The 13,809-nt window shown below is 32.1% G+C and overlaps 1 protein-coding gene across 5 annotated transcripts in view; it reads right to left on the bottom strand.

Moving 5' to 3' along the window:
• The window catches only part of krz (beta-arrestin protein kurtz), an 88,677-nt gene continuing 74,868 nt past the window's right edge, over positions 1 to 13,809 (bottom strand). The window contains exons 8-14 of one of the 5 annotated variants that reach the window (XM_088229177.1): positions 13,221 to 13,378; positions 9,722 to 9,865; positions 8,337 to 8,480; positions 4,929 to 4,958; positions 3,763 to 3,849; positions 2,755 to 2,892; positions 1 to 1,963 (exon numbers count right to left, since the gene is read on the bottom strand). In XM_088229177.1, coding sequence (XP_088085303.1) covers positions 1,873 to 1,963; positions 2,755 to 2,892; positions 3,763 to 3,849; positions 4,929 to 4,958; positions 8,337 to 8,480; positions 9,722 to 9,865; positions 13,221 to 13,378 — 792 coding nt within the window. In that variant the 3' untranslated portion in view covers positions 1 to 1,872. The remainder of the gene's footprint in view (positions 1,964 to 2,754; positions 2,893 to 3,762; positions 3,850 to 4,928; positions 4,959 to 8,336; positions 8,481 to 9,721; positions 9,866 to 13,220; positions 13,379 to 13,809) is intronic. The other 4 variants (XM_088229178.1, XM_088229179.1, XM_088229181.1 and 1 more) reach the window with 4 other exon arrangements.

Raw genomic sequence — 13,809 nt, 5'->3', positions numbered from 1 at the left:
TGTTGAAAAACATGTTTTATTATGATTTTAAATGTTGATGATTTTTTTAAACCAGTTTTGATAAAATTGATTAGATAAAAAAATTATATTAAGGATAAGTTGATGGATTTTGGTGATAAATAAAGCATTTCAGTATGTAAAATTATATTCTAAATGACAAATAAGATAAACAATGATAAAATGGAATGGCTAAAAATAAAATTAGAACACATTGTAGTCACAAAAAATAAATAGTTTGTCCTCCTATCTCTGATACAGCAGCAAACAGACATCCGTAAAGTACATATTATATATTACAGGTCTGATCCCTGCACTTTGGCATTTACTATGAGGTTATATAATGTAAAGTAATTAGTGTAGCTTAGCCATTGGAAACGTCGAGATGAAGACATGTATACGTCGCAATGGAACTAATATTACTAGCAAGAATATATGTACACGTTACATTGAATATCTTTACAAACTCCCTTTAATTTTCTCATATTATTTATGTTTCACAATTAACCATTGATATTACAAATAGGCTAAATATAATCCACATACATATGGGATTGTGCGTAAAATATATAATCAATATAAATATTAGACCAAATAGAACAGTTTGTGAAGGACGTTTAGATTCCCCGCAAATTATTGAGTAGGAACCTTTTCATATTCACTACATCTATAGACAACAGACAACTCGCAGAGTCCTCGGATCACTTGTATATTTGCGCAAATTCATTTAATGTACTCTAAAAATTGTGCTTAAAGATTCTCAATCATCACAAATATAAAAAAATATAAATAGGTATTTAAGAATTTACAAGACATATTTATTACGCAGCATTCTGCAGGGAGCGCTCAACCCTGATTCTTGGCTCTAACTTACAACAATCGTTATATATTATAATGGACTGCTTTCAAATATTAATATTCCACTCGAAACAAATTATACATTTTGCAACATTCAATGAACCAAATTCCATCTCGGCAATACAAATATATATGTATATGTTAAATCCCTGACTACCAGAAATGACTTCAGTTTAAGGCTAGTTAATGTTCTAGGTTATATTCATAGTTTGAATGAATACATGAGATTACAATATAATTTAACAAACTCTAACATACATTGTATTTTACAATAATGATTTAACAAAAATTTGATTATCTAATAATGCAAATTAGTTATACATATTTGCCAAACTGATTTCCTATTCTGCAAAAAAATATTGTATCTTCAATACATTTATACTAATAAATTATGAGAACTATGTATCATCTCTAACACATAAATAAACCGGAGTTTTAGGTAATTTGTGCAAATAAGATGGGTGTCCACTTAAACGAAAATAAATTATAATCTCAATCCAATATGGACAACACGCTTTCAGTATACTATTGTTAGATCTGATAAATAAAGACAATGTGGAACATCAACTATTGGGAAAGCTCGGCAACAAAAACTACTCGATGGGAAATATGATCTGCCAATTACGATAAGATATAAAAAGTCTTAGCATTCTATCATATCACAAGAGAAGTATACGGAATAAAAAATTGTACAAAACACTTATACATTGAGATTAATGGCATTATATACAACTTTTTTTTAAATGCGTACTTTAAACAGTTTTACAGAAAATAGAATTGACAAGTTTCTTATCAATGAAAAGTCTGGAGTTAGACTCCCAAAGCAAAATACCAAATATCAACAACATAAGTGCTACGAGTATGAAATGCCTCCACATTGAATTTCCTCGTAGAAATCCGTTTTCCCGGTGAAGAGGAAGGTGGGTGTAATGTTTCCCAGTTGGGTATGTAAAGTGGCACCATGTTGCGTTCTGACTAATGGACTCCCACCGGTTCACAGAGGATTGCGTACTCTCCTCAAGCTTCGGCTTCTCCTCCTTTCAGCCGCAATCGAGCAAAATCTTCAAATATTATATCATCTTCATGGTCCTGGTTGTCGTAATCATCGCTGTAAAAGAATAGAAACATGAAAGTGTATTTTGATACATTTGTTCATTCAAACCGCAACGTCTACTGGTATTGAAAAAACTACACCAACTATCAAACAGTTTTTTTCTTCACCACAACAAACCAGGAGGCCCAATTATTGTGGTGAATTACAACACAGAACATCCGTGCTTGAGAAAAATCACAAAAAATATTTGTGTTCTCACCGGGAATCGAACCCGGAACCTTCCGTGCGTAAGTCAAGCGTCTTGACCACTACACCACAGAGGCCACCATGTACATAAATTAAAAAAAATATTAATAAATTTTATCACAACGTTAATTAAGTAAGGACATCTGCGTGCATATCTGCAGAAATAAATATTTGGGAGTTATCTTCATCATTTCCCTTTCCACACCTAGTGGCGCATAGGGCACTCCATTGGTATACTAAATGCAGCGTATAAATTGTACAAAAATTTACAATTCGCAGAAGAAAAATATAAACAAACTTCCATGTTAAATAAAAACATATGTATATATCAATGGCAATTTATTGCAAAACTGAGAATCAAAAAATTTGAAATTTATCAATAATTTATATTTGACAAAAGAAAAGGAAAATGTATTGAAATTTAATTTACTGTTTCAATGTACTGGGTAAACTAAGAATAAAAAAGTTCAGTTTGGTTACATTATTAAAGACAAGATTACATATAAAAATGGCAATGTTTTGAACAGTTTCATAGCATCTTCACATACCAGTCTAGTCCGGCATGGCAATTGTAACTATCAATAAGTACAAGTACTTACGCGTCAAGTTGGATGAGGTTGGTGTCCACTGGAACTTCGGGAGCTGGCCGATCTGGGGGAGCGGGAGGACGTACCGGCGGAGCCTCCTCCTCAGGTTTAGGATGCATCAGGATAAATGGTAATTCAGCCACAAGTTCACTGTTTATAAAAAACGAATAATTAATCTACACCATAGATTTCATAATGTATTCTACATTTAGTATACCCACGCACAGGCGGTTATGAGGGATTTTTTTTGTTTTTTATAAATAAAGTGATATATTATGTAATAAAAAATGTAACATTTGTTAAACAAAAAAATAGTCAATAAATAAATAAATTTCTTATATTACTTTTATGTACTTCACCAAAAAATTGAGATTTTGCATCCTCAGAAGTACAACATCGTAAGCCTAAATTTAGCCGTTTTGCGTTTTGAATGCAGTTTAAGCACATTTTTTTATCTTTCTTAGGAGAACACTCAAGTATCACTTTTAATTTTTTTAATGAGATATACCACAAACTTCAGAATTCTTCAAAATCAATTGAGTAAAATATCGAGAAGAACGCTGCAGTAATTATGATGCTAGTGTCCTTCTACTATTTTAACAGTTAAATGAGCATTTACCACAAAAAAATACTGGGCATTATAATGTCAATATACTTGTTACGAGCATTAATAAATAATGTTAAAAAGATTGTTTATGCTCTCCTCCGAATTGGCCGAATTAGACATATGACGGTGTACTTCTGAGGGTGTGATTTACTAAAAAAATAATTATTTTCTTTATTGTGTGCATTATTACAGAACACATTATTATAACCATTTATTTTTGATTATGAATTTTGTGTAGATACACTATTGAATGATTTATCTGTGTATAAACAAGCATAATAATTTAATAAATTTAATAATTAATTGTTTCTAAAAAGGGTCGGTCTCTGTCCTCATTTGACTACTGACCATCTGACCAACTATGTATGTATGCATGCATGTGATGTAATAGTAAAAATTCAGATTAAACTTACCCTCCCAATGCCCCTAAACACAGTTTCACTTTAACTTTGTATTGGACAATAATACCAAGATTCTCTCGCTGCGAAGGATCTGCAACCCTGTCAACATAATGTTCATTTTAACTGATGTCCACTGAATCAGCAGCATTATAAGAGTTATCTATAATGTTTTTTTTTTTTTTATATATAAAGAACAGAAGGTATCTATTTCAAAAGATGATTCAAGATGTATGAGACGTTTTTGATATTTTGGCGATAAAATTTCAAGTTTTTAACTAAAATTTAATGATGAAAATACATATTGAAAAACTAACCCAAAAAAGATGTATTTATATTTATAAAACACACGTGGTTGGAAATGCTCAGAAGACTAGTTTATGTGAAAGAAAAAGAAAAACACAATACATTATTTTTGTTACGAATGTAAATAATTTGAATTACAGCAATGAGGTTGAAATTTTTAAAAATTCCAACTTGTAAGCGGGATACAAATATGGAACCAAAATTGAGAAAATGCAAACAAAAATGAAACAGGAACTTCGTATTCTAGTGGGTAGAATAAAATTAATATATTGATATCAGCCAAGTTACGGGGAAGAAGGAATCCCAGTGCCCTAAAAAAAAACTAAAATACAGCCAACACCCAAAAAACACAAGCAAAACTAAGAACAGCAAACAATTAATTTTAATATTTTATATTTAGACATTATTTTGCTATTTCTTTCCACGAGTAATAAAATTAATATAAAAAAAACTAACAGCTGTTTATGTTTAATATCATAAAAATAACACAGGGGAATTTCATGGGAAATTTTAACTAGAGTTTAACAGTGAATACAAAATCATTTTAATAATAGAAACCATGAACTAATAATTAATCTCAATATAAAGATCTGATACAATTGTTCTAATGAACTTCACTTCTGTATTAATTGAAAAGTTTAGATAGATAAGTTTAGATATATATATATACCTGTAATTTGATCAATAGCATACCATGCTGTAAAGAATTGAATACAGGATTTCTTTGTTTTATTACATATTGTTTTAATCTTCAGCAAAATATCTAAAGAAGCAAAACTGAGGAAAAATAACCAAATCTATGGCATGTAATTATTATAGAAAAATAACATGTTACAGGATGTTGAGTAGGTTCATACAAATATATTGAATTATACCTATATTCTCCATCAACGGATGAGCGAGACCTATGGAATACATATCATTAAATATCAATGGATTTCATAACTACATTTTGAATTAACACTGACGGTTTTAGTTCTATTTATGATCCAAATGCATGCAAAATAAATAAATAAAAAATTCCATCAGAGCGGGCATGCAAAAAGACAGTTTGTTTTTGGAAAAATATTGTACAGAACCTAATTCTTTATTATTTATATTGTAAGAAGAGTTTAAGTAAGATCGGATGATAAAAAATATAATTTTAAACTCCTAAACACGAGAGAAAACAGTTATAGTAATGAAATATGAATGAACTAATTAACTAACTATTCAGATTATAATAATAATGATTTCTGTAGTTTAAGCTCGCATATTTCTTAAACACTGCACAAGAAATATAATCGCAAAATATGTAAGTAGGGAAAATTAACAGTATAAGGTGGTCTGAAAATTCACAGAATAAAAAGAAAGATGGTAATCTTTTCCTTTAAAATATATTCTTCTGACACGTACACATTTTTCAGATCGTTCAATTTATTTTGTCATTGTCTTTACACCGCATTGAATCTTGTTTCAATCCAAGATCATAGTGAGGAACCCGCATTACATCTCCGGTAACAATCTGATCCAAAATATCATCCTTTTTGTCTCGGCAGAAGTCTAAAAAGGCGCAGGAACTCTCGACGCACTGTCGCTCTTGAAGCGGTGTAAGCATTCCGGGTGCCCATCTTGGCATGACTTTTGACATACAAATACGATGATGTAAGATTCTCAAAACTGATGTGGATGATACTCCTACCATCTCCGCTAGCTGCTTTTTCTTCTAATGGGCAACCTCCAGTATAAGTTTTTTGACTTTTTCAATGAAATTTGATGAAGGAACTCAACATTCCATCCAGCGCGGGGGTCATCTTCAATTTACTCTCTGCTTTCTTTGAAAAGACTATACCATTTACAAATTATGGTTTTCTCAGGACAAGACTCCCCATATACTGTTGAAATCTCTTCCAAGATGATACGCTGTGCTTTATTCTGTTTAGTCAGAAATTTAATGACTGCTCAAAACTCTATTTTATCCATACTCTGTATTTCTTCCAGGTTGACTCACTTATCAGGTGTAACCTAGGAACTTATGCCTCATTTGTGTCAATATTTAGTATATATACTAGTGATAAGTCATGTATATAAGTACCTTTCCCGGTAACCCTTCCATTCTGCAAATTTTTTAACCACCTTTCATTAGAACAATTTAAGAATTTCCCTAAGAAACAATAAAAATTGACAATGTCAAATCTTTAAAAAAAATGATTGATTCACTATTTATTTTAACTGAGTATCTTTTTTATTACGATTTTAAAAAGTTTTTTAAGAATTTTAAAAGTTAATTAAGAATGAAAAAAGTGTGTTTGTTATGAAAAAAATGCTAGATCGTTTTGGCAAATGAAATCAGAAATAGAATATTAATTGTATTACATTTCTATGGTACCGAGTATTTTTTAAATCTAAAGATATTTATTAGATACCCAGTGCAGTGCAGTTATAGAAAAGTAATTGCGCTGTTCAAATAAATATCGCCAACGATGTACATGTTGTCCAGGGTAAAATTAAATTCTGTAAATGGTTGATAATAAAATATTACATTAAGACTGTTAAAAAGCTTTACGAAAACACAAATAATACAAAATAATAATCTTATCAAATAAAGAATGGGTGATGATTTAAGCAGAAAGCAAATGCAGTATTTACTTAGGTGACTCAGGGATGAAAACAAACTTACTTTATCAAATATATACACAATATGATTACATATTTATATGGGTACCTATATTTTACTAATCTTTTTTTAACATCATTTTGAAATTTAAAAAAAAAATGTATCCCTATAACCATTTAAAATAATAATGCCAAAGGAAGTAGGGTGGGTGCTATAGTAATTAGACATGCTACAGTAATTGGACATTATAAGCGTAATGGTAAAAAAAAATTAAATGTAATGTGCCCATTTAAAAAAAACAAACAAAAAAAGTATTTATTTTACGGTGGAGATAAATTCATGTTTACTTATTTTTGACCTAATGGTCAAAAATAAGTAAACGTATCTAATGATTAAGAGTGTCCAACTACTATAGCATCCATCCCATTCGCAATTATTGGCACTTATTTTATGAAACGATATTAAAATTTAAGGGGGTTCATTTCTATTTTTGTGGATGTTTCAGAATACTCGTGTAACTCGACTATGATAAAAAAGTCCAGGAACAATGAAATATTGCAATGTAAAAACCACATATTAAATCAATATTTTATATCCACCTTCCCAGGAATTGAACCTGGGACCTCAAGTATGGTATCTCCAAATTGAAGATGATAATATTTAGTATGAAAGAATGTTTAAAAAAAACTTAACAGGAGAGCCAGTCAGCCAACACTTTTTATTATCTCGTGACTCAACAATGCATATTTTGTATAATTGATTGCTTTTCGCACTATCCTTCTATGAAAATAATAGTGCACAGTCCACTGCATTTTTACACAAAACGCAGTATATCTTAATCATTTGTAATATAAAATAATCAGTGTTATGATTCAGGTGCCAGTTCAGGAACTATTAAGTACTACAAGATGCCATGCGCTGTAGGCAAATGCACTATCCACTATTCCACAAGTTTACAAGTTGTATACCTATCTAGCCCACGATGCTTTCAAGGTGACATCTAATCATTGTGCAATTGCACTACATAGATATTTACTCGGATCAAGCCCAGTTAATTAAATTTAATTAAGGTTTTTAATAGGTATATGATTTTAACCCTTGTGTGGCTATGGTGTCACACGAGTCTACGTATGGTACAAGACTTGATATATCTCTCTCTATACTCTCTAATTAAAAAAAATAATGAATGAGGAAGTTCGGCCCTACAGGAAATTGTATAAAAAAAATGTTTTCTTACACGCAGTAAAAATTAGAGGAGTCTATTAATAAATAAAAAAATAAAGAAAAACCACTGAACTTCCTCATTCTATTTTGCTAAAATAAGTTTAAATTATATGATTACATTAATGGAAAACAGATTATTAGACAGTTTGTTAAAAGTTAACCATGTAAACACACTATTACTTTTTAAGAATGTAGTTATTTAACAATATACATCAACAGTTCAAACCTATTTATATTTAGATTTTAAAAAGCAGTTTTACACTTTCCTGTAAAGTTAACTACATATGTAGATTCACATGGACCTGATGATAAAGATTGTAAACTATATAAATATATTGACTGTAAAATGTGCCGGCCATCAATGTGTCAAGCCCTTGTTTTGGTGGAAAGTATGAGGAATGATGCGTAGCGCATGCGATCTGATGAACGGTGGCAGATCAGTAGGCGAGCGGTCCCAACTTACAGGGTGCTGGAGGCGAGATTGGTGTCCTCGTGTTTCAGTTGACCGTCGAGGGCCAAGCCCCACTTGTCCTTGTTGTTAGCCAGCAGGGGGGTCACTATGAATATTTTGCTCAACGTGAAGCCCGGCCCGATGGGACACCCCTCCCTGTTCCACCACCACCGAGCAACAACGCAAACCAAACCAAAAAAGAAACAAGCAGATACTTTAGTGACTACAGGTATTAGATAACAATTTAGGGATATAGAGGCTGGTCTACTCGTTACCTTCCTTTCCTTGCGGAATTGTCCACATCAACTCAAAACCATTATCCGTGGTCAATTAAAAGAACCAAGTAAAGATATATCTTATTCGTAAATTATAAAAAATATACAATATATTTTATTACTCAATCTGCAGTTACAATATGCTTGAATATTATTTTCATTAGATTTTTTTTACAAGTTTAGGTAAATCAAAATCTAATCAAATTAAATAGAAGTTTTTCAGCATTCAACTCTGCTGTACTCAGGATAAAAAGAATGAGCCTCTTCACAAAATTAAACACAACTAAGTATAAAAAATTTGCAATACTGGTTTATTTTGGATTACCTATTAAAAATACGCACAACTTCAAAATAAAATTTGTAGTACACGTTTAACTGTATTTTAAAACTATATATTACTAGAGTAATTTCTCCTCGCTAGCTGGAGTATGACTAATACTGGATTGACTGCAAAATAATTTATTTGATTATCGACATTTAAAGTTATCAATGTGACCAACTTAATAATAGTATTGAATTGAGTTGGAACAGGAACATGTAGATTAGGCTGTGAACTACATAAGATTACTGGAGTGGAAGCGGAGAGATGCACAACACCGGTCAGGTCAAACTGTTACGTGGAGCTACGGGAATAGAATCGAGAAAAAGGAAAACATTACACTGCTACCCGTACACCACACCATTACTCCTGTCCCGCAATAACCCTCCCTATTACCTTGCACAAACAGTATGAAAAATGAAACATCATTTTTGGCTCAACATAATTAATGCAATGCGCGAGTCAAGTTATATGTCAGTTACAGGGCTGACTGCAGTACGCAATTTTACACCATGTACTATAAATCAATACATGGCTCATAGTTGGCTGTTGTGTTTATTAAAATATTGATGGAGCAGAAGATTTATTGCGATAAATTCACAGTTCATTGAATGCACATTCTGGATAAGATATAAAATCATTATATGTAACTATTGTCGATTAATAAATAAAGGAATGAAACAGTTTGGCACAAGGATATCGATCGGTGTATTATTTCACAGAGTTTAGGTAATCCAGAATGTGAACTGGTAAGTGCAAGGTAACAAAGAAGCCATCGGCGGGAGGTGAAGTGGCGCACTCACACAGTGGAAGAGGCAAGGTTGGTGTCCTCGTGCTTCAGCTGTCCGTCCAAAGCGAGGCCGCGCTTGTCCTTGTTGTCGGCCAGGAGGGGGCGAACTGAGAACACCTTGCTGAGGGTGAACCCGGGCGCCACAGGACAACCCACGCTGGAAACCCACACAACCACGCTTCACACTTATTTCTTTATACACACACGTGCGCGCAGCCCTCAACTATTTAAACAATATTTATATTATTGATTGGAACACCATTTATTTTCTGGAATTCACATTCACATTCCAATGCTGAAATTTGTATATATTATTAGAAAAAAATTTAAATTAAATAATAATAACTTTACTCGATAAATAAATACTTTATTTAAAGTCTTAAGGGTATGTGTACTATCAAATATATATTTGCAAAAATTGCAATTTTCATTCTGCATTACACAAAATAAATATGAACTTATTATATTTAGTAGTAGAGATATGAAAATAAAATTAATTGACATTCTCTAATAAAATGACCATACTAAATTAAAAAGCTGAGAAACATTTCAATTTTGCTTTACATATTCTAAATGCTTACCTTCTCGAAGCATATCGATGGTAAAGAGGCCTAGTTAGAGGCGGGTTAGTATTAAAATCGATTTTTGATACATCTCCTACAAAGCTCTAATATTTTTACATAACAACTATCTTACCTACATGGTTTTGGAATTTATTCGTAATAAAAATAAGTGACTCCTGCAAAATTCACTTTATGATCCACCAGTCATTTAGCCTTTTTACTGTCGATATATTAATGAATAAATAATTAATTAAACAAAATATTACAGTCAAATAAATATATGGAAACCACAAATAAATGCATATTTAAAAATTTTTAAAGAGCAATTTTATTTTTATTAAATTTATTGCTTAATTTGGATTTTATTAAAAGGTTAGTTGTTATTAAAAAACTAAAACTTTTTTATTACCTTCAACACATATTGGGGAGTATAATAAAATATAAAATATCAACACATATTACATTAAAGCGTATGATGAAAATGATTAATACTTATTTGCAAACATAACAAGTACATATACGAGGGTTGTGTAAAAAATAAGGTTTGTATTTTTTTTTCAGGTTTAAGGCATTTTTTATTTGAACTGAAAAATATATCATTGGAAAGCTTAATTTCTTAACTATTTTTCAGCATAATCACCAGATTTTTCAACACATTTTTGTTGACGACTAATCCACTTTTGGAATCCAGCTTCAAAGAAGTCCGCCACCAGTCCGTGGAGGAATTTGGTGACCGCTTCCTGCACTCTTTCATCAGTCTTGAAGCGTTGTTACCCAAGTGTTGCTTTAATTTTGAAAACAAGTGGAAGTCACTCGGTGCAAGATCAGGGCTGTAGGGAGCCTGTTCAACGAGATCCCAGCCAAAATTTTCGATTAAATTCTTGGTTTGGCGAGAGACATGCGGGCGCGCATTGTCGTGGTGCAGTCTAACGCCTTTCGTCAGTCTTCCTCTCCGACCCCAGGAGCCCGGGTAGCCAGTTCCCGAATCATTATCCTCCGATCTTCCAACAGAATTCGCTCAATCTTCGACACAACTTTGTCCGAGATCGATGGCCTTCCGCTTTTTTGCTCATTGTGAATGTCTGTGCGCCCATCGGAGAACTCCCTACACCATTTGCAGACGTGTTGAACGCTGATACAAGCTTCCCCATAAACTTCACACAACTGCCAATGAATATCAACCGGTGGTAACTTTTTAGTGTGCAAAAATCGGATTACTGCACGAACTTCTCACCTGGCGGTGACAGCGATAAAGGGTTGCATCGCGGATGGCTGTCAGGCCGGCACTGAAAGTCGCAGCTTACAACAGTCTAAGGCGGGATCTAGAGTGGGGTAACCAGTGCACACAGCGGTGTTGCCGGATTTCGTCTAGCATTTTGCACAACGAGTTTACAGCATTGGGAACCTTATTTTTTACACAACCCTTGTATAACAAAAATAATTAATTGAATGTGCCTTTTTGAAAAGGAATTTTTTCATCGATTTATTTTTGCTTAAGTATTAATCGTATTTTCCATCAATACTTTATAAAAAACATAAATCATGAAGTATTTGGAGTTCATTGAGAACATAATTTGTTAAAATATATAATAGTACCAAAGTTCGTATTAGTTTGTCGTTATATAACGAAATAATATCAAACTGAAATAAACACACTGATTGTGATGTTACATAAATTTATGTGTGTGAAAATACCAATTGAAAGAAGTTACAAAATAAGGGGCCTTTTTTGGTATATTTTTTTGTAAAACAATTTAAATTGATATAACATTACAATTCCACCTATTAAAAAAAATACTGAGATGAGACTACTAATTTTTAAAACTTTCCTAAGCTACATAGGTACATAGTTAAAAAATATAAAGTTATTATGTTAGAAGACTCAAAAAAAATGTAGATAAAAGTAAAGCAAAAAAACTCTTGTGATTAAATTTTTTTTTTGGAAGCATTTTATATTTATTTTGAGAAAAAGATTAGGTGAGAAAAAGACCAAACTAAAAATATGTATAACGTAATAAAGGGAATATTTAAAAATGAATTCAAAAATGGTAAATTAGAATCCATTTTTATATTGAAAACATCAGTTTTGTGCCAAAATAAATAACTTATAAATCAGAAAACATTTGCAGTAAAAATGTGAATAAACATTAATGCAGAAAATAATGTTAAAACATGTAAACCTTCATTTTAACAAGCAAAATCTGCAATTTGAATAATCTGCTGAGTGAAAGTGTATTGCGAGTTAGCTGGTCTCAAAAACAAACTAAAAATTTGGTTCAAACTCACGTTTCCCCCTCTCCGGAACCCCCAAACCACTTGCAGAATGGAGTTATATATTTTCTTTTTCCCGGCCTCACTATTCTCCTATCACCCATAACATCATATAACAACCGTCATTAAATAATATCATCAGAAATGCAAATGTTAAAGAACTGTCCGAGACATTACACATAGCCAATGGTATTGTGAACTCGCGGATCAAAGGTCCGAGGTTCAAATCCCACTCTACCATAACTAAATTCTTATCTTATTTACGACTTTTAAGAAATGGTCTGAAAATTCAATAATTTGAATAGATGATAAGAACTCAAAATAAATTTAAAAAAAAAGATTATTTAATATTTTGACCATTATCACAATTAAAATTAATCGGTGTATTCTTGTAGGTGGGGATCGGTACTAAATAAGCTCCTGACATCACTGTCATCTGAGTAGATAGATCGATTGTGACAGGATTAATTGATTGTAAAGTAAATTATAAAATTTTCTCGATTCTTAGTCACAAAGTAAAAGTAAAGTTTCTACAAAATAACATATTGTAACTATAGTATATAAGTAGTATACACACAACGTAACTATAGTAAATATATATTTTTAAAATATTTCTGCGCTTTAAAACATGAATAAAAAATAGTCTGTACAGAGGAATAAAGAGTTTCCACAACTTACTCGCTTTCAGCTTCGGCGACAATACATTTATACTGTGCGGTAGAGAATAGACAGATATCAGCAAACTGCCTCACTGAAACTTTAATCTTTTTCACAGTTCGATTGCTATTGTTGGCTATGTGTACGTTCACTGCTATATTCTCTCCATGATGATAGAGCTGAAAGAGTACAGAATATGAAAGTACCACAAAAATATAAATGTTTCTAAGAGAAAAGTCAATGCAGCAGGGCCTCGACAATCCGGACAGACAAAAAATGGGAACTCGACGGATTACTGAGGCGTCCGGATTGTGGTCTGCAATACTTTAACGGTAATATAAGCAATATTGAATATGTAGGAAAACCGCGCGTTAAAAATGAAGCTAAAAAAAACCGAAAAACAGAAGTGCGGCGCTCGACGCAGGTGAAATTCGGCCAGCCTCCCTGTAAATATTCCCACCCCATCCGTCCCGATTACCCCAATCACCAGATAAGCGGGGGTCCGAATCAGCTGATACTGTAATTTATTTTGAAACCTTTACTACACATTTGACAAAAAGAAAACAAGGTTTGGATCCAGAAACCACCATTATCTTTTACACAAACGATT

The sequence above is a fragment of the Micrasema longulum genome, unplaced genomic scaffold (genome assembly GCF_059751315.1).
Source record: "Micrasema longulum isolate JH-2025_06_02 unplaced genomic scaffold, ASM5975131v1 h1tg000640l, whole genome shotgun sequence".
In the NCBI taxonomy this organism is placed as follows: domain Eukaryota; kingdom Metazoa; phylum Arthropoda; class Insecta; order Trichoptera; family Brachycentridae; genus Micrasema; species Micrasema longulum.
This window is presented reverse-complemented; position numbering and strand designations above follow the sequence as displayed.